This window comes from Gobius niger (assembly GCF_951799975.1).
Source record: "Gobius niger genome assembly, chromosome: 11".
NCBI lineage: Eukaryota > Metazoa > Chordata > Actinopteri > Gobiiformes > Gobiidae > Gobius > Gobius niger.
Window position 1 is genome coordinate 1,862,719 of NC_136862.1, and position 21,061 is coordinate 1,883,779.

At 40.8% G+C, this 21,061-nt stretch overlaps 1 protein-coding gene across 2 annotated transcripts; it reads right to left on the minus strand.

Moving 5' to 3' along the window:
- Positions 1–1,678: 1,678 nt before the first annotated feature.
- Positions 1,679–20,577, minus strand: tmem248 (transmembrane protein 248). Of its 2 annotated transcripts, none has more exons than XM_079565689.1 (7): positions 20,213–20,577; positions 13,888–14,046; positions 11,113–11,389; positions 9,519–9,669; positions 7,315–7,498; positions 4,352–4,533; positions 1,679–1,875 (listed from the first exon to the last, which is right to left on the minus strand). In XM_079565689.1, exons 1-7 carry the CDS (start codon positions 20,213–20,215, stop codon positions 1,821–1,823), a joined length of 1,011 nt encoding a protein of 336 aa, XP_079421815.1. In that variant the 5' UTR covers positions 20,216–20,577; the 3' UTR covers positions 1,679–1,820. The 2 variants fall into 2 exon arrangements, with proteins under 2 accessions (XP_079421815.1, XP_079421816.1); XM_079565690.1 differs by having other exon boundaries at positions 4,378–4,533; positions 20,213–20,576.
- Positions 20,578–21,061: the final 484 nt, after the last annotated feature.

Sequence of the window (21,061 nt, forward strand, 5' to 3'; positions counted from 1 at the left end):
TTTTTTTGATTTTTTTGTCAAATTTTTATCAAATTTTTGTCACATTTTTGTCATTTTTTCAGCAAAATTTTGTAATTTTTTGTCACATTTTTGTCACATTTTTTTGTCACATTTTTGTCACATTTTTTTGTCACATTTTTGTCATTTTTTTCGTCAATTTCTTGTCAATTTCTTGTGACATTTTTGCCACTTTTTTATCAATGTTTTCTCACTTTTTTGTCCCATTTCCATCATTGTTTTCGTCTCAGTTTTGTTGCTATTTTCACAGCTTTTCTCCAGAAGCTTTTGGATTGGGGTAAAGCCAAACTGGAGAAAATGTGCTCGGTTCAGGCGGGAGTTAAGGGTTAAAAAATCATAACTCTGCAACAGAACGGGCCAGAGCAGGGGTGTCCACATTTTTTCATGGGGGGGGCATATTGGGGCGAATACGGTTTAAATTGTGCCCCATATTTTTTTATATATAGATTTTTTTTCAAGGCTTGATTTTCAGGCGTCAAACAATATCGGTGTAAACCAGTCAGTTTTAGTGGTGGTTAAGACTAGAGGAGGGCAATGTGTTATTTGTAAGATAAGTTAATTTAATAGAGTTTATCTCCAATGTCAAGAAGTTTGGAAAAATGTGGAAGAAAAAAGTAGGAGAAAAATGGGGGGAAATAGATTAAGAAAAATATTTTGAAAAAAAAAATAGGTAAAAATGTGGAAAAAACTGTGAATATATGAGAAAAATTAGAAAACGATGGGGGGAAAAACTAGGGAAATGTTGGGCAAAATTTAGGGAAAAAAAATGGCAAAAAATGTGGAAAAATCTAGGAATATATTGGGGGAAAAATAGAAAACAATTGGGGAAAAACTAGGGAAAATTGGAAAGATTTAGAAAATAAAAGTGTGGAAAAAAATAAAATAGGAAAAAATAGAAAACAACTGGGGTAAAAAAAAAAAAGGAAAATTGGGGGGAAATGGTGGGAAAATTAAGACAAAAAAATAGGAAAACAAAATAGGGAAAAAATGTGAAAAATTAAATAAATTAAAAAAGAACTAAGAAACACTGGGGAAAATGAGACTGGAGGACAAGTAAGAAAAATAATACGGAAAATGTAGAAAATATAAAAGGGGAAAAACGGATGAATCGAATGGACTTTTATGTAACTGTTTGACGAGACCTGAAAATAAAGCTGTATTTTTCTTATGGTGGTACTTTTTTTTTTTTTTACATACTCGGCCGGGCCGGATTGAATTGTACGGCGGGCCGGATGTGGCCCGTGGACCGTAATTTGCCCAGGTCTGCTCTAGACTCAGGGAACTTTTCTGTCTGTATTCCACCAGTTTCTTCTAAGAATTCATTAGTATGATGAAAAATGCAAAGAAGGGATGAACTATTTGATTTGTATAAGATCTATATTTCATCACTTGTATATCTTCAATAGAGTTTATACATTTTGGTTTTATCGGTATTGGTTTCCATTATCGTGCATCCCGAATTTGAACAACTTTAACTTTTCCCGTTGTGTTTCTGCTCTGGTTTCAGGGCGGGGTTTTGCGAAAGGTCGATTATGAAAAGCACATTTGTAGGATTCTTGCCTCGTTCCTGTAACTGTAAGCAGGCGGCTCCTCTCTGGTGGAGGAAGCGTTTGTCCCGGTTTGTCCCGGTTTGTCCCGGTTCGTCCCGGTTCGTCCCGGTTTGCAGGAGACGGAGACGGACAGGACGACGAGGCGAGCGTTCTCCCCGTTCTTCACGCACAGTTCAGGAGAGGCACTTGATTACGTTACATCTTTGGTTGGAGTCTGACCAACGTTAAAACCGCAGAGAGGCTGGAGTCCGTTCACAGGTAAGTTCTGATATAGTCCTGGCTCTTCTTAGCCCTCTGACAGCGCCACCTGCAGACACACGCGGGAAACGCACAGTTACGTCACGCCGCCCGTCACATCACTGGAGAATCACAGGCAGAAAGAAGAGCGAAGCAGGAAGAAAGGAGACAGAGCATTAAAGAGGAAGGATGCAGCTGATTTAACCTCTTAGCCCCGCCTTCTCCAGTTTGGCTTTACCCAAATCTAAAAGCGACTCGACTTAAACCTGGCTTTTTTGTTGCATTTTCGATGCGTTTTTGTGGCTTTCTTACAGCTACATTACACAAAAGAAACGAAATGCAACAAAAAAGCAATGAGAACATGAGAAAAATGCAACAAAATCAATGTAAAGGTCTGATATCGTGGAAATGTTGTGCTATTTCCTGATCAAAAACACAAACAAACAACGCACTCAACTCACAAAGTGCTCTCTGACTGGGTGCTAGTTCCTGGGAATAATGAATTAATGAAAGAAAGGACAGCACTCCTAGCCAGGATTAACATTATAGCCGGTCAGCAGGCTATAAAGTTAATCATAGGTGCTGTCTTATCAAAAACACCCCAGAGTGGTTTGTGGATTCATTCACACAGTTCTCAGTAATCCTCCTGAATCCTGCTCTGAGCAGCTGCTGCGCCCTCTGCTGGTGAACCACTGACCTGTGACACTCCTGAATCCTGCCCTGAGCGGCTGCTGCGCCCTCTGCTGGTGAACCACTGACCTGTGACACTCCTGAATCCTGCTCTGAGCGGCTGCTGCGCCCTCTGCTGGTGAACCACTGACCTGTGACACTCCTGAATCCTGCTCTGAGCGGCTGCTGCGCCCTCTGCTGGTGAACCACTGACCTGTGACACTCCTGAATCCTGCTCTGAGCGGCTGCTGCGCCCTCTGCTGGTGAACCACTGACCTGTGACTCTGACGTTTTTACATCATAGAGTCAAACAGGAAGAGCCCGACGTCTATAATGTAAAGCCTTAGGCCTGATAATTTATATAACAGCTTTCTCATTATTCATTTTGTAAGAAAGAATGAAAGAAAAAAAATAAAGAAAAAAAGAGCGTCTGAACAGATGTCATGTTTGCAGCTGTGAAGATGGAGCTCTTTCTGACCTACTCTGGACACGCCTGTTCTTTTTATTACCTCCGGGATTCGGCGACTTTCACCAAAACAGTGTTTTTCTGTGACTCTGTGTGTGTTAGCATGTCTGTTAGCGTGTGTGTTAGCATGTCTGTTAGCATGTGTGTTAGCATGTCTGTTAGCATGTGTGTAAGCATGTCTGTTAGCGTGTCTGTTACCGTGTGTGTTAGCATGTGTGTTAGCGTGTGTGTTAGCATGTGAGCTAGCGTGTGTGTTAGCATGTGTGTTAGCGTGTGTGCTAGCGTGTGTGTGTTAGCATGTCTGTTAGCATGTGTGTTAGCATGTGTGCTAGCATGTGTGTGTGTGTTAGCGTGTGTGTTAGCATGTCTGTTAGCATGTGTGCTAGCGTGTGTGTGTTAGCGTGTCTGTTAGCGTGTGTGTTAGCATGTGTGTTAGCATGTGTGTTAGCATGTGTGTTAGCATGTGTGTAAGCATGTCTGTTAGCGTGTGTGTTAGCATGTGTGTCAGCGTGTGTGTTAGCATGTGAGCTAGCGTGTGTGTTAGCATGTGTGTTAGCGTGTGTGCTAGCGTGTGTGTGTTAGCATGTCTGTTAGCATGTCTGTTAGCATGTCTGTTAGCATGTCTGTTAGCATGTGTGCTAGCATGTGTGTGTGTGTTAGCGTGTGTGTTAGCATGTCTGTTAGCATGTGTGCTAGCGTGTGTGTGTTAGCGTGTCTGTTAGCGCGTCTGTTAGCATGTGTGTTAGCATGTGTGTGTGTTAGCATGTCTGTTAGCATGTGTGTTAGCGTGTGTGTTAGCATGTCTGTTAGCGTGTGTTAGCGCGTGTGTTAGCATGTGAGCTAGCGTGTGTTTTAGCATGTCTGTTAGCATGTGTGCTAGCGTGTGTATGTGTTAGCATGTGTCTTACCATGTCTGTTAGCGTGTGTGGTAGCGTGTGTGTGTTAGCGTGTGTGTTAGCATGTGTGATGGCATGTGTGTTAGCGTGTCTGTTAGCCATTTATGAAGCTTTGTTGCAGATATTGAGCTGCTGTTGCTGTGATGTTTATATATATTTTACAGCTAATGTTGCATGTGCGGATTAGCTCGGAGAGAGGGGGCGGAGTTAACTGCACACCACAGTGGTAGAGGTACAATATATCCTATGAATGCCTATAGTTTACTTTGGATCCTTTTAGATTTGGGTAAGACTGGAGGTGCTCGGTGTGGGGTTAAGGGGTCAAACAGAAAGCTGGTGTAAAACATGATCTAAGCCGGTTTGGATCCCGTGTAAATCTAACTCCTCCAGAGCGAGGAAAGAGCAGCAGGCGCCGCCACCGGCCGCAGCAGAAGCTCAGAAACTCCGCTGATCGTGGAGTGATTGGCAGGTGACAGGACCAATCGGAGGTCGTTTACAGACGGGTTTCTTTGTACCTGTCGCCGGGGTCATTGTGCTGTACCTTCTCGGGACAGAACTCTCCGGACGAGGCGCTGCTGCTCGGCCGCACTTTGCCGGGCCGGCCCTTGATGACGGCGTAGCAGAACATGGTGATGACCATGACGAACAGGAAGTAGCTGGTGTGCATCAGGTGCAGGTTGATGAGGGAGCGGTCGTCCTGGAAGAGGAGGAGGCGGGATTACTGAAGCGAAAATGGCCAAATTGCAGATATTTCTAGCAATGAAATCTAAATAATGGACCCAGATTTACATTTATACCATGGTCTGGGTGAATACTCGATTCTGATTGGCTGGTGGGTGCTAACAAGCGTGCATTATTTTCGTATAACCGCACACGTAGTCCGGTAGTTAAATCACTGGGATATCACTCCGCTGTGGGCATCGCCATAGCAACGCATGACACAGCTGAATCAGATAAACACGTAATTAGTGACTGACAGGAACGTATGAGATGGATTTTGTTTAATTTCAACGTTTTTGGCCAAAACAAAATGTTTGATAAATGTGAAGTAGAGGAGAGTGAGCAGCTAGGTTAGCTACTGTTAATAAAATATGAGCTTTCCATTTCTATTGAAAACGGTTAAGGCACTATTCATGATTTTCAGGCGTACATAAAATAATCCAGCATTTAAACATATTTGGCTGGATTAGTAAAGTCAATCATAAAAGTTTCAGTTCGTGGGGCTCTGGTGTAGGCGGACTCCACCGCAGCTGTTTCCATAAACAGTTGAGCTCGTTGAGCTAGCTAGCTAGCTTCAGGTTAAACAGCGTAAAAGTGAAATAACTCCTGCCCACGAGTGCCGCACATCGGTGTTTACTTCCACGGAAAAGTGCCCGGTTAGTCCTGTTGTGTTGTGATTCTGGCGATGCAGCGTGTGCTTATGTTGTTTGGTTGCGCCTGACTGAGATCCTCGTAAAAGCTGCGGAGAATGACTCGCTCTGAGACGAGCCTTCAGTGACCGGCTAATAATCCACAGAAAATAGTCCCGGTGGTCTGGCATAATTAGTGAGTTTAGTAAATGAAACTTATACTTATTATAAATGTTACGTTTGTGGGACCATGGTATAAGCGGATTAAACAACTCGGAGCCGTGCATTCGACGGTTATAATGCACTTCGCGGAGTAACACCACTCCGCTGCGCGTCGTGGTGTTCTTGACTCCGCGTCGTGCATTATAACCGTCGAATGCACGGCTCCTCGTTGTTTAATCCTTACTTATTGTATCATTTGTCACATATTAGAGAATAAGATTTTTCCAGAGGGATTTTGGATCTTGTTTAGTTTTTGAACCAGCTCATCATAAGTGGAGAAAAATAAATAATAAAAGTCAGGGGTTGATTGACTTCAGTGAATATGGAATATGAATTCACTATGAACCTCAAAGAACGACCTTATTCAAAAACTAAAGCAGATCCAAAATCCCTCTGAGCAAATCTAATAAGTCACGAAATAAAACACACATTTAACCTCTTAACTCCCACCTGAACGGATCCCATTTTCTCCAGTTTGGCTTTACCCTAATCAAAAAGCTTCATGGGGAAAAAAGCACCAAAACAGCCACAAAAAAATAAGAAAACAAGTGACAAAAATTCAACAAAAAAGTGACAAAAATTCAACCAAAAAGTGACAAAAATTCAACCAAAAAGTGACAAAAATTCAACAAAAAAGTGACAAAAATTCAACAAAAATGTGACAAAAATTCAACAAAAATGTGACAAAAATTCAACAAAAAAGTGACAAAAATTCACCAAAATGTGACAAAAATTCAACCAAAAAGTGACAAAAATGTGACAAAAATGTGACTAAAATTCAACCAAAAAGTGACAAAAATTCAACAAAAAAGTGACAAAAATTCAACAAAAAAGTGACAAAAATTCTACCAAAAAGTGACAAAAATTCAACAAAAAAGTGACAAAAATTCTACCAAAAAGTGACAAAAATTCAATCAAAAATTCAATCAAAAAGTGACAAAAGTTCAACCAAAAAGTGACAAAAATTCAACAAAAATGTGACAAAAATTCCACAAAAAAGTGACAAAAATTCACCAAAAAGTGACAAAAATTCCACAAAAAAGTGACAAAAATTCAACAAAAATGTGACAAAAATTCAACAAAAATGTGACAAAAATTCAACCAAAAAGTGACAAAAATTCAACCAAAAAGTGACAAAAATGTGACAAAAATGTGACAAAAATGTGACTAAAATTCAACCAAAAAGTGACAAAAATTCAACAAAAAAGTGACAAAAATTCAACAAAAAAGTGACAAAAATTCTACCAAAAATGTGACAAAAATTCAACAAAAAAGTGACAAAAATTCTACCAAAAAGTGACAAAAATTCAATCAAAAATTCAATCAAAAAGTGACAAAAGTTCAACCAAAAAGTGACAAGAATTCAACAAAAATGTGACAAAAATTCAACAAAAAAGTGACAAAAATTCAACAAAAAAGTGACAAAAATTCCACAAAAAAGTGACAAAAATTCTACCAAAAAGTGACAAAAATGTGAAAAAATGTGACTAAAATTTGACTAAAATTCGACCAAAAAGTGACAAAAATTCAACCAAAAAGTGACAAAAATTCAACAAAAATGTGACAAAAATTCAACAAAAATGTGACAAAAGTTCAACAAAAATGTGACAAAAACTCTACCGAAAAATGACAAAAACTCAACAAAAAGTGACAAAAACATACAAAGGTGACACAACGCAGCAACAATGCGAGGAAAAAAGATCAGTTTTGTGGGTCTTAGCTTTCAAACGAGGTGTTACACAGACCTATATAATGGCCAAAGCGGACAGAATGCATTTGGTTCAGGCGGGTGGTAAGAGGTTAAACCTGGCTCTAAAAGCTACAACTTCAGCATCCAGATGTTTTCCTCTTCCCCTGCAGCGTCTCTCCTGAACTGTGACCTGTGAACACCCGGCTGTGTCACTCACGTCCGGCACGATGACGGTCAGCTTGGGGTTGAGGGCGTGGTACACTTTGCCGATGGCGCCTTTGTAGCACCAGAAGGGGTTGTAGTCCTGGCTGTACTTGGTGTCCGAGTCCCGCACCAGCGTGAACAGCTTGTACCAGGAGGTGGCGTTGGTGTACGTCTCCGGGACGCAGTGGGGGGGTTGTCTGTGAGAAACAGCGGCACAGAAACAACATTACAGTACTTCATCTGAAAATATTCCACAATAAACATGAAACACAATGAAAAAATAAGGCAGAATATCAGAAAAATGTGACCACAAAAGGCCACATGGTGTTTATTTGTCATGGACTGAAGTCAGGGCGTCTGCAGAGTTGGACAAGTTAAATTTCAGACTTTTTAAGACCTTTTTAACCCCTTAACTCCCACCTGAACCGAGCACTTTTTCTCCAGTTTGGCTTTACTCCAATCCAAAAGCTTCTGGAAAAAAGGGTAGAAAATAGCAACAGAACTGAGACGAAAACAATGATGGAAATGTGACAAAAAAGTGAGAAAAAATTGATTAAAATGTGGCAAAATGTCGCAAAAATGTCACAAGAAATTGACAAAAAATTTACAAAAAAATGACAAAAAAACGACCAAAATCAGACAAAAAAATGACAAAAAGTTGACGAAAAAATGACAAAAAATGACAGAAAATTGATTTTTAAAATGACCCAAAAAATGTGACAAAAAATGTGACAAAAAGAGAAAAAAAATGGACAAAAAAAAAAAGACAAAAAATGTAAAAAAAAAAAAATATGGATTTTAAAAAATGACAAAAAATTGATTAAAAAAAAAATGACCCAAAAAATGGACAGAAAATGACCCAAAAAATGAAAAAAAATGTGACATAAAGAGACAAAAAAAATGACCCAAAAAATGACAAAAAAGTTACAAAAAATCTGATGATGTGAGGAAAAAGATCAATTTAGTTTTGTTGATCTTAGCTTTCAAATGAGGCGTTACACTGGCCTACAGGATTTGGGTAAAGCTGAACTGGAGAAAATGCTCTTAGTTCAGGCGGGAGTTAAGAGGTTAAGAGCATAAAATCTCAAAAATAAGACCTGTTTTGGAACGTGCAATATATTAATGGACTGTAAAGAAAATCACTGTCACAAAAATCCAAGAGTCAAACTGTTGTTTCTGATTTCACAGTGGGACGTACAAATGTAAGAACTTCATTTTTCACATTAGGCATTTTAACAACCATTCAAGTTTTAACCTCTTAACTCCCGCCTGAACCGAGAGGATCTTTTTCCTCACGTCATCAGATTTTTTTTCCATCATTTTTTTGTTGGATATTCAACTCATTTTTGTCACTTTTTTGTCATTTTTTTGTCATCCATTTTTTTATCACATTTTGGTCACATTTTGGTCATTTTTTGTCATATTTTTGTCAATTTCTTGTGACATTTTTGCCACTTTTTCATAAATTTTTCGTCACTTTTTTGTCACATTTCCATCATTGTTTTCGTCTCAGTTTTGCCGCTATTTTCACAGTTTTTTTCCAGAAGCTTTTTGATTCGGGTAAAGCCAAACTGGAGAAAATGTGCTCGGTTCAGGTGGGAGTTAAGGGGTTAACAACCTTATCCCATAATAAGAATATTGAGATTGAATAATTACTCACAATTATCGACAACAACAGATATTTAGTTTTCTTACCACCTGCCTAAACCAAGTGCATTCTGTCTTTTGGCTGTGTAACACCTCATTTGAAAGCTAAGACCCACGAAACTGAGCTTTTTCTTCGCATTGTTGCTGTGTTGAGTCACCTTTTGTATGTTTTTCTTTTTGTCACATTTTTGTTGAATTTTTGTCATTTTTCGTTGAATTTTTGTTACATTTTTGTTGAATTTTTGTTGAATTTTTGTCACATTTTTGTCACATTTTTGTCATTTTTTGTTGAATTTTTGTCACATTTTTGTTGAATTTTTGCTAAATTTTTGTTGAATTTTTGTAGAATTTTTGTTGAATTTTTTGTAGAATTTTTGTCTCGTTTGTTGTGTTTACATCCTTATTTTCTTCTCATTTTTTGTGGCTATTTTGGTGCTTTTTTCCCCAAGAAGCTTTTTGATTAGGGTAAAGCCAAACTGGAGAAAACGGGATCCGTTCGGGTGGGAGTTAAGAGGTTAAGGCCTTAACTCCTGTGAGGTGACGTAAGCGATGGCGGCGGCTCGTACTCACACTGTGACGGGGAAGATGTTGCTGGCCGCGGTGATGGTCATACATGTGCTGAACACCACCTGCTCACAGTGTCCGTGTAACACGCAGTCGTCCGAGCTCCACGACACGGGCAGCGTGAAGGTGATGTTCACCTCCTCGTGGGCGTCTCGGCCTGAACAGACACAAGGGTCAGAGGTCACAGGAGGTTTCGTGTCGTTCGCAGCAGAAGCAGAGGGAGGGAGGGGAGAGTGGGGGGGAGAGTCAATATAACAGGTGAGTTTACGCAGCGCCACAGATGTGTTAAAGGCCGTGGGCTGCGCCTCACTCTGGCATGACCACATTCTTGTTGTGTTATTAAGAGCGACGAGGAACCTCCCGACTGCAGAAAACCTCCCGACTGCAGAAAACCTCCCGACTGCAGAAAACCAAACCTCCCGACTGCAGAAAACCTCCCGACTGCAGGAAACCTCCCGACTGCAGAAAACCTCCCGACTGCAGGAAACCAAAACCTCCCGACTGCAGGAAACCAAAACCTCCCGACTGCAGAAAAACCTCCCGACTGCAGGAAACCAAAACCTCCCGACTGCAGAAAACCAAAACCTCCCGACTGCAGGAAACCTCCCGACTGCAGGAAACCTCCCGACTGCAGGAAACCAGAGCCTCCAGACTGCAGGAAACCAAACCCTCCCGACTGCAGGAAACCAAACCCTCCCGACTGCAGGAAACCAAACCCTCCCGACTGCAGGAAACCTCCCGACTGCAGAAAAACCTCCCGACTGCAGGAAAACCTCCCGACTGCAGAAAACCAAAACCTCCCGACTGCAGAAAACCAAAACCTCCCGACTGCAGGAAACCAAAACCTCCCGACTGCAGGAAACCAGAACCTCCCGACTGCAGAAAACCAAAACCTCCCGACTGCAGGAAACCAAAACCTCCCGACAGCAGGAAACCTCCCGACTGCAGGAAACCAAAACCTCCCGACTGCAGGAAACCAAAACCTCCCGACTGCAGGAAACCTCCCGACTGCAGGAAACCAAAACCTCCCGACTGCAGAAAACCTCCCGACAGCAGGAAACCTCAGGTGGGTGAATACTGACCCGATAGCCCCACCTGCTGGCCCAGGGCGGTGGCGTACAGGTGGGTGAATACTGGCCCAGCACGGTGGCGTACAGGTGGCTGAATACTGACCCGATAGCCCCACCTGCTGGCCCAGCGCGGTGGCGTACAGGTGGGTGAATACTGGCCCAGCGCGGTGGCGTACAGGTGGGTGAATACTGACCCGATAGCCCCACCTGCTGGCCCAGCACGGTGGCGTACAGGTGGCTGAATACTGACCCGATAGCCCCACCTGCTGGCCCAGCACGGTGGCGTACAGGTGGCTGAATACTGACCCGATAGCCCCACCTGCTGGCCCAGCACGGTGGCGTACAGGTGGCTGAATACTGACCCGACAGCCCCACCTGCTGGCCCAGCACGGTGGCGTACAGGTGGGTGAATACTGACCCGATAGCCCCACCTGCTGGCCCAGCACGGTGGCGTACAGGTGGGTGAATACTGACCCGACAGCCCCACCTGCTGGCCCAGCACGGTGGCGTACAGGTGGGTGAATACTGACCCGATAGCCCCACCTGCTGGCCCAGCACGGTGGCGTACAGGTGGGTGATGTTGCGGGAGTAGCCTCCGAAGGGCCTCTGAGGGTCCAGGGTGAGGGTGATGGGCACAGAGATGTTGATGGGCCCGGTGTCGTCCAGCAGCAGCGGCGCCTGGGTGTGTCCGCTCGTCACCACCGGGCTGTCGGGCGTGGTGGACTCGTTCAGGCCGTGCTTTATGGTCTCGTTCTCCGACACGCACAGGTCCACCTCGTTGAAGCGCAGCAGGAACGTGTTCCAGTCCTGAGAAGAACAAGCAGCATCGGTGACCTGGACGAGCATCAAGGAGCTTCTAAATGTGTCAGTTAGGAGGGAGTTAAAGGAGCCGCTTGTTTCCTTAGACCTCTTACCACCCGCCAAAACCAAATGCATTCTCTCCTCTTTGCCATTGCCACTTTTTATTTCCCTTATGTGTTTTTGTCACTTTTAATGGCACTTTGGTCACTTTTTTGTTGGATTTTTGTCACTTTTTTGTTGGATTATTGTCACTTTTTTGTTGGATTATTGTCACTTTTTTGTTGGATTATTGTCACTTTTTTGTTGGATTATTGTCACTTTTTTGTTGGATTTTTGTCACTTTTTTGTTGGATTTTTGTCACTTTTTTGTTGGATTTTTGTCACTTTTTTGTTGGATTATTGTCACTTTTTTGTTGGATTATTGTCACTTTTTTGTTGGATTTTTGTCACTTTTTTGTTGGATTTTAGTCACTTTTTTGCTGGATTTTGGTCCTTTTTTTGCTGGATTTTTTCCCTTTTTTGCTGGATTTTTGTCACTTTTTTGCCGGATTTTGGTCCTTTTTTGCCGGATTTTGGTCCTTTTTTTGCTGGATTTTAGTCACTTTTTTTGCTGGATTTTGGTCCTTTTTTTGCTGGATTTTGGTCCTTTTTTTGCTGGATTTTGGTCCTTTTTTTGCCGGATTTTGGTCCTTTTTTTGCTGGATTTTGGTCCTTTTTTTGCTGGATTTTAGTCACTTTTTTTGCTGGATTTTGGTCCTTTTTTTGCTGGATTTTGGTCCTTTTTTTGCTGGATTTTAGTCACTTTTTTTGCTGGATTTTGGTCCTTTTTTTGCTGGATTTTGGTCCTTTTTTTGCTGGATTTTGGTCCTTTTTTTGCTGGATTTTAGTCACTTTTTTGCTGGATTTTTATCATTTTTTTGCTGGATTTTAGTCACTTTTTTGCTGGATTTTTATCATTTTTTTGCTGGATTTTAGTCACTTTTTTGCTGGATTTTAGTCACTTTTTTGCTGGATTTTGGTCCTTTTTTGGTGGATTTTGGTCCTTTTTTTGCTGGATTTTAGTCACTTTTTTGCTGGATTTTGGTCCTTTTTTGCTGGATTTTGGTCCTTTTTTTGCTGGATTTTAGTCACTTTTTTGCTGGATTTTAGTCACTTTTTTGCTGGATTTTAGTCACTTTTTTGCTGGATTTTGGTCCTTTTTTGGTGGATTTTGGTCCTTTTTTTGCTGGATTTTAGTCACTTTTTTGCTGGATTTTGGTCCTTTTTTTGCTGGATTTTGGTCCTTTTTTTGCTGGATTTTTGTCCTTTTTTTGCTGGATTTTTGTCCTTTTTTTGCTCGATTTTTGTCCTTTTTTTGCTGGATTTTTGTTACTTTTTGCTGGATTTTTGTTACTTTTTGCTGGATTTTTGTCACATTTTGCTGGATTTTTGTCCTTTTTTTGCTGGATTTTTGTTTTTTTTTGTCAATTTACATCCTCTTTTTCTTCTTGTTTTTTGTCGTTATTTTGAAGAAGCTTTTAGATTTGGAGAATTTGGAGAACAGGAGGAAACATGTTCAGGTGGGAGTTAAGAGGTTAACACCTCCTTTAACAGAGGAACCTCAGCCCATAAGGAGCTCAGAACAATCCCACAATCCACTGCTGCCTCCTGAAGGTTCACGAGCTCTTCGATCTCTGCACGGGTGTGAAATGATCCACAGTTTTGCCGCGTGACGTTTCATTCAATAAAAACATGGACTTTGTTCTAAATATATTTAAAGATTAAAGCGGCTCATGTAGCGTCAGAGCCACAGCAGTGTCGGAATGATTATAGGAGTGTGACGTGTGCAGACTCGAGGATGACAGTAAAGGAAGGCGAGGTTAAAGGACCACAGTAAAGGAAGGCGAGGTTAAAGGACCGCAGTAAAGGAAGGCGAGGTTAAAGGACCACAGTAAAGGAAGGCGAGGTTAAAGGACCACAGTAAAGGAAGGCGAGGTTAAAGGACCACAGTAAAGGAAGGCGAGGTTAAAGGACCACAGTAAAGGAAGGCGAGGTTAAAGGACCACAGAAAAGGAAGGCGAGGTTAAAGGACCACAGTAAAGGAAGGCGAAGTTAAAGGACCACAGTAAAGGAAGGCGAGGTTAAAGGACCGCAGTAAAGGAAGGCGAGGTTAAAGGACCACAGTAAAGGAAGGCGAGGTTAAAGGACCACAGTAAAGGAAGGCGAGGTTAAAGGACCACAGTAAAGGAAGGCGAGGTTAAAGGACCACAGTAAAGGAAGGCGAGGTTAAAGGACCACAGAAAAGGAAGGCGAGGTTAAAGGACACACAGTAAAGGAAGGCGAAGTTAAAGGACCACAGTAAAGGAAGGCGAGGTTAAAGGACCACAGTAAAGGAAGGCGAGGTTAAAGGACCACAGTAAAGGAAGGCGAGGTTAAAGGACCACAGTAAAGGAAGGCGAGGTTAAAGGACCACAGTAAAGGAAGGCGAGGTTAAAGGACCACAGTAAAGTAACCTCGTGCGTTACCTCGGTGAGCTCCGGAGACTTGATCTCTTTGATCTTGAAGAAGTAGCCGATGGTGAGGAAGGCGATGGCCAGGGCGCTCACGCTGACCATGAAGATGACCAGGGGAGGCCGGTTAGTGACGTAGCCCCGCAGGTTCTCGATGGGGTTCAACAGGTACACCTTAAATAAAAACACACCGTCAGACACAGCCGGGAATAACACTTGGTCCTGTCATGTTGAACAGGCGGTGGGCTCTGGTCGGGACGGACAAAATATCGGCACAATCAACATTATCATTATCATTATTATCATTATTAGGCAAGGCAAGTTTATTTGTAGAGCACAATTCATACACAAGGCAATTCAAAGTGCTTCACAGTTGCATAAACATAGGAAAACAAATACAATCAATAAAAACATCAACATAGACTTAATCAATTACAGCAAGAGGCGAGAGTGTAGATAAAATACTTTCAGTTTTACGCATTTTTAAGTCTTGTTTAGATTCGCTCTGTCTTGAAAACTATTTTCAACCTCTTAACTCCCGCCTGAACCGAGAGGATCTTTTTCCTCACGTCATCAGATTTTGTTCCCATCATTTCTTTGTTGGGGATTCAACTCATTTTTCTAACTCATTTTTTTGTCGTCATTTTTTGTCACATTTTTTGTCAACTTTTTGTCAATTTTCTATCACATTTTTGTCATTTTTTTGGTCATTTTTTCGTCTAATTTTTTGTCAATTTTTTTTATTTTTTTGTAATTGTACACTTTTTTGTCAAACTTTTCTCGTTTTTTTGTCACATTTGTCACTCAGTTTTGTTGCTGTTTTCTCAACTTTTTCCCAGAAGCTTTTGGATTGGGGTAAAGCCAAACTGGAGAAAACGTGCTCGGCTCAGGTGGGAGTTAAGGGGTTAAGTCTTGTTTTGATTCGCTCTGTCTTAAGAACTATTTTTTCTTGCTCGTTCACACAAAGTTACCTCTGTTTTGTCGCTCCTTCTCCTCTGGACGTCAACATAAAATTAATCAATTACAGTAAAAGGCAGGAGTGTAGATAAAATACTTTCAGTCATATTCACGGGCAAAAAGAACTGTTTTCAGCCTGGATTTGAACATTGTCAGAGCTGAGGCCTGTCTCACATCCTCATGAAGACTGATCCAGATTTTAGCTGCATGAAACTGAAACGCAGCCTCACCGTGCCGCTATTATCATTATCATTATCATTATCATTATCATTATCATTATCATTATTATTATTATTATTATTATTATTATGATCCAAATCCGATGTAAGTAAATATTGGATCAGTCTGCGCTGTGACGTCGTCTCGTCCTTGAACAGAAGCAGCAGTGCAGAAAAAGCCACTGCTCTGGCCGGGAAACAGGTTATTTAATTGTGCTGCAGAGAACTCTGTAAAATAAAGAAACTGCAGCACAGACTCAGGAAAACGTGTCTCCGAGAGAAACGAGCTTTAATCAGTTTAATTCAGAGCAGACGGAGCTGCTGTTACTGTATCTGAGCCTGGATATTGATTTTAAAAAGCCTCACTGTTTGTATAAAAAGTGCTGGGACGAAAGATGGTTCTGCGATATATCACAGCACATCTGTGTTCGGAAACATTCTGTTACTTTGCAGACAAAAGTTCTATATTATTTCACTATTAACCTCTTAACTCCCGCCTGAACCGAGAGGATCTTTTTCCTCACGTCATCAGATTTTTTTCCATCATTTTTTTGTTGGGGATTCAACTCATTTTTCTAACTTTTTTGTATTTTTCTGTCATTTTTTCTATCAGATTTTATTCATATTATTGTCATTTTTTTTTTTTTTTTTGTCAAATTTTTAATCAAATTTTTGTCATTTTTTTTTTTGGTCAAATTTTTGTCATTTTTTCGTCAAATTTTGTCAATTTATTGTGACATTTTTGCCACTTTTCCATCAATTTCATTCATTTTTGTCACATCATCATTGTTTTCGTCTCAGTTTTGTCGCTATTTTCTCACCTTTTTTCCAGAAGCTTTTGGATTGGGGTAAAGCCAAACTGGAGAAAATGTGCTCGGTTCAGGTGGGAGTTAAGAGGTTAAACAATCTGGATCCTGCTAATGTGAATAAAAATGATGGTGGTTCGTTTAATTGGATCGTTGGGAACGTTTTTCTGACGTTTTTCTTACTCTCAGTGTTAGATCTGGATAAAACTAGATGGATCTCAGACGTGCTTTTTTCACCTGCGTCTGACTCTGCGGTCGCTTTAGAACCACAGAGCTGGATTCAGCCCGAGCTGACGCAGTTACGGAGTTAAAGACTTTATTCCAAATCAACACGGTCTCAAAGCAAGAGGAGGCGGGACTGTGGAGCTCTATAGTAGTCTGTTATGACGTTTATCACAGTAAGTATCGCATCGGACCCTTTATATCAGCATTTGTATTATATAAGTTATATCTGATTAATCCCCAAAGGGAAATTCGTTCTCTGCATTTAATAATAATAATAATAATAATAAAAAAATAATAATAAATAAAAATAAAAATAATAACTAATAATAATAATAATAAAAATAATAATAATAAAAAATAATAATAAAAATAATAATAAAAATAATAATAATACAAAAATAATATAAAATAAAATAAAAATAATAATAAAAAAATAATAAAAATAATAATAAAAATAATAATAAAAAATAATAAAACAATAATAATAATAAAAAATAATAATAAAAATAATAAATAATAACAATAAAAATTAATAATAATAAAAATAATAAATTATAATAAAAAAATATAAAAATAAAAATAATAATATTAATAAAAATAAAATAAAATAAAATATAATAATAATAATAATAATAATAATAATAATAATAATATTCGTATGGCGCCTTCCAAAGCACTCAAGGTTTTTAAAGGTATTGAAAGTACAATGCATGAACATTAGCGAACAATAAACTTATTATCCAGGCAAACACAAAGTCCAAATAAACGTCAGCAGAAGGTGTGACGGCCACGTGAGTGACCTGTAGGAGCAGAGCCAGAGCCTCTCCAGAAACACCTGTATGTTTTTATTGGTGGGGAAAACAACACAGACACGGGGAGAACCTGCAAACTCCACACAGGTCGAAGCTGCCCCAGTACACAGGAACAACTAAATCCACAGGTGTCGTCAAAGAGGAAACAGGAAACAGAACAGGAGGAATCCGGTCTGGTCTGATGAGCCGGAGCTTCATCAAGAGTCTGTTTCTTTCACCGTGTAACGTCATGAGCAGGTTCTCCTCCAGAAACACGGAGGTCAGGTCGGCCACAGCGGCTCAGGACGAACCCAACACCTGATCTACACAATTTACAGCTTTTACAACAGTATCATGACAATAAAGTTCTTCACATCGGCCACAGCAGCAAGTCAGATATCGGAAAAGTATCGGCAGAACATTTTCATATCGGACCAATCATAGATCTGGGCACAGCAGAGTTAAACTTTCTACTTTGAATTACTGAAGTACAGAACAAACACCAGTATAAGATTGCAACAATACGACAAAGTGTGGACATAATAACAGCTTCTGCTTTTTTCTGAGGTTTGTATTTACAGACTGAGCTTTGACAAACACTCTGCCTGACATGACCCTCTATGCAAACATCAGACTGACACAAATCACTCTCAGACTTCACACAAATATTCAAATGACCTCTTGGAGGATTGGACTGAGCGCAGGAACGCCAGCTTTATTTCTTATATTCAAGCCTTTGTGAGACACATTTTAAATCACGCCCGTCACGATAACAGAATATATGAAGTTCGATAAACTGAGGCAAGAAAATATCACAATAAACAATGTTATTTATGTCGACCTGATGCCTCTGACGCAAACTTAAACAATGGAAAACTCAGCAATACCAGCAATTCCAAAAGAACGTCCTTTATAACACGTCCTTTATAAAACGTCCTTTATAACACGTCCTTTATAACTACGGGACTATTTTGTGTGGGTTATTAGCCGGTCACTGAAGGCTGGTCTCAGAGCGAGTCATTCTCCGCAGCTATTACGAGGATCTCAGTCAGGCTCAACGACACAACATCAGCACAGAATCACAACACAACAGGACTAACCCGGAAACACTTTTCCCTGGAAGGAAACACCGATATGCGGCACTCGTGGGCAGGAGTTATTTACCTTTTACGATAAGATAAGATAAACCTTTATTGATCTCACAATGGAGAAATTCACTTGTTACAGTCGGCGTTCAAGAAATCACTCAGAGTTGTGCAAAAACAGACAGGAAAATGTGCAACCAGTAAAATAGAATAAAAACGAGGTCTCCATGTACAACAAGCAGCAGAAATACAACAATAGGTGAGCAGCAACAATAAAAATAGGATAAAAACTAGAACAGGTCATATTAGTAAAATATCGGGGTGTAAAGTTACAGTCCTAGTGCAGGAGCCAATAAGTGATGCTGGTGCAGGAAATAAAGTGCAGCTGATCCAGAGATTATTGCACATGTTACTTCACAGTCTTATTGCACAGTCTGACAGCAGTGGGGATGAAGGCTTTGCGGTAGCGCTCCGTCCTGCACTGAGGGTGTCTCAGTCTGCCACTGAGAGAGCTGCTCAGCTCTTCTACAGTCCCGTGCAGTGGGTGGGAGGTGTTGTCCATTACACTGTTTAACCTGAAGCTAAAGCTAGCTAGCTCAACCAGCTCAACTGTTTATGGAAACAGCTGCGGTGGAGTCGCTCACACCTGGGCCCCCCCAACTCAAACTTTTATGTTTGACTTTACTAATCCAGACAAAGATGCTTCAATGAGGATCATTTTATGTACGTCTGAAAATGATGAATAGCCTTAACCGTTTCCAATAGAAATGTAAAGCTCATATGTTATTAACAGTAGCTAACCTAGCTGCTCACTCTCCTCTACAAACATTTAGCAAACACTAAATCCATCTCATACGTTCCTGTCAGTCACTAATTACGCCTTTATCTGATTCAGCTGTGTCATGCGTTGCTATGGCGACGCCACAGCGGAGTGACATCCCAGTGATTTAACTACCGGACTACGTGTGCGGTTATAGATACAGACGGCATCTCTGGAATCGCCCATATATGGTCAATTTTAAAAACAGTTAAGGGGGAAAACAATTTTGAAAAAATGTATATTTTCTCTAATTATTCAAAAACTACTGTAACAAATGCTGAAGTATGAATATAGTTTCTACAAAATAATGATACAAAGACATGAGGAGGTGCAAAGTGGTTCAACAGCCCATAAATACATGAATAACAGAGAATGCTAACTTGATGCTACATGTTAGCATCGGGCTAATGCTAACGGTTAGCTCGCGCTAGCTACAACTGCCGTTTTTTCACTTCTACTGAACAATCTGCTGTGAGAAAATATCCATATGGGCCCGATTTAGACTTGACTTTATTTGTCTGTGATAAATAAGTTGATATTCCACCAGAAAATGGCAAAAAAGAGTGAAAATTGTGTTTCTCTAAAGATTCTGTTTTCTCCCTCTGCGAAGCCACGCCCCCTTCTATGACGAGATGCCGTCTGTATCTATACCAAAATAATGCACCAGCCAATCAGAGTCCAGTATTCACCCAGACCATGGTATAACACGTGCTCTCATTAACTAACTTAAACTAAGCTAGTTTAGCAACCACAATATTTAAATGAGTTAGAACACATGAAGGGGGGGGGGGGGGGGGGGGGGGCGGGGCTAAAATGTTATTTATTTTATTCTGTCGTAAAGGGAAGTGTGTCGTATGTGAAGGTAAAGATCTCGGGCAGATACGGCCTGAACTCTTGTCTCTGTGTTTGTTCTTCAACACTGTTTGTATAGTTTTGTTTATGGCTTGAAATAAAATGTTCAATTCAATTATATCATTTGAAAGCTAAGACCTACAAAACTCATCTAAAGTGACAATTATTTTGGGTAAAGTCAAACAGGAGAAACTGTGCTCGGTTCAGGTGGGGGTTAAGAGGTTAAATAACTAATTAGTAGTAGTAATAGCAGTCATAGTAGTAGTAGTAAATAGTTTATTTGAGTAATGTATATTATCAATTGACATCATCACATTATTGCACAGTAATGACACCTCAAAACGAGCAGGCCGAAGCATTAAAGGTTATAAGAGCCAACCCCGTGTTCAAAAGTGATTTACTTTGATGTATTTCAGGATAATGTATATAAATGCAGTAGTAAATCCTCTCCGTGTACTTCCTGAAGCGCGCGCCCCGCTGTGAGCTGAACCTGCGCTAGCATCACTAGCTCTTAGCCTCCGCTTCACCTCATCATCTACAGCTCTTACCGTGAATTAAGACATTATAAAGCGCGTGTTTTCCTCACCATCGTGTCCGGGCAGAGGAGGGGGCGGTGGGAGGAACGTGTGGACCGGGGCAGAGCCCAGGGAGCGGGCCGCTAACAGCTGGAGGAGCCGCTAACCGCTGGAGGAGGAGCCGCTGCTGCTAGTGCTAATGCTAGCTAACAGGAGCCCGGAGAGGAGCGACAACAGCGGCCCAGAGAGGAGCTACAGGAGCGGCAGCTGAAAGTACGAGGCTCCGTGGACAGGCCGGGCCATTCTGCGGTCTGCTGCCCCGTGTTAGCCCGACGACAGGTCCATTTGTCCAGTGTCTAATGTCCGTCACAACAGGAGGAGTGTGGAACTGCTGCTGCCGCTGCTGCTTCCTCCTGACGTCCTGCTGCTATTCACCAAACAGCTACGCCACGAAGCGCGCGCACGCAGCGTAACGTCTCCGCCGGCTGCGCAGTTTGCGGAGATGACGAGACACTTTCACATGTTTACAAACGGCAGGACGATGGAGACGCAGGAACATGACAGACCCGCGGTGCTGTCAGTGTTTATCCGGGTTTATTCATGTTTAGGTTCAATCATATCGTCAAAAAATTAGCATAACAAGCTCCTCTTTGCACAAACAGCACGCACGCAAATAATGACTGGTATGAGGGTTTAGATTCAGATTACACTCAGAACTTTTAAATTATTTAGATTAATTTATTTTAAATGTAATTCTAATTTGAATATATTTTTTTAATTATATTTGAATTAATCGTTTTTAATGTAATTTATATTATTTCATTATATTATTTTTTCAATTTTTTATTTTATTTTGTATTTTAATTTATTGTAATTAATTCATTATAATTATAATTTAATGTTAACTTATTTATTTTATT

Excerpts from the sequence above, each read along its gene's own strand:
- tmem248 (XM_079565689.1), bottom strand. Across the intron at positions 11,390-13,887 it reads AGTCTCCGGAGCTCACCGAG|GACTGGAACACGTTCCTGCT; the intron begins GTAACGCACGAG and ends TGTTCTTCTCAG. Across the intron at positions 7,499-9,518 it reads AACATCTTCCCCGTCACAGT|ACAACCCCCCCACTGCGTCC; the intron begins GTGAGTACGAGC and ends TGTTTCTCACAG.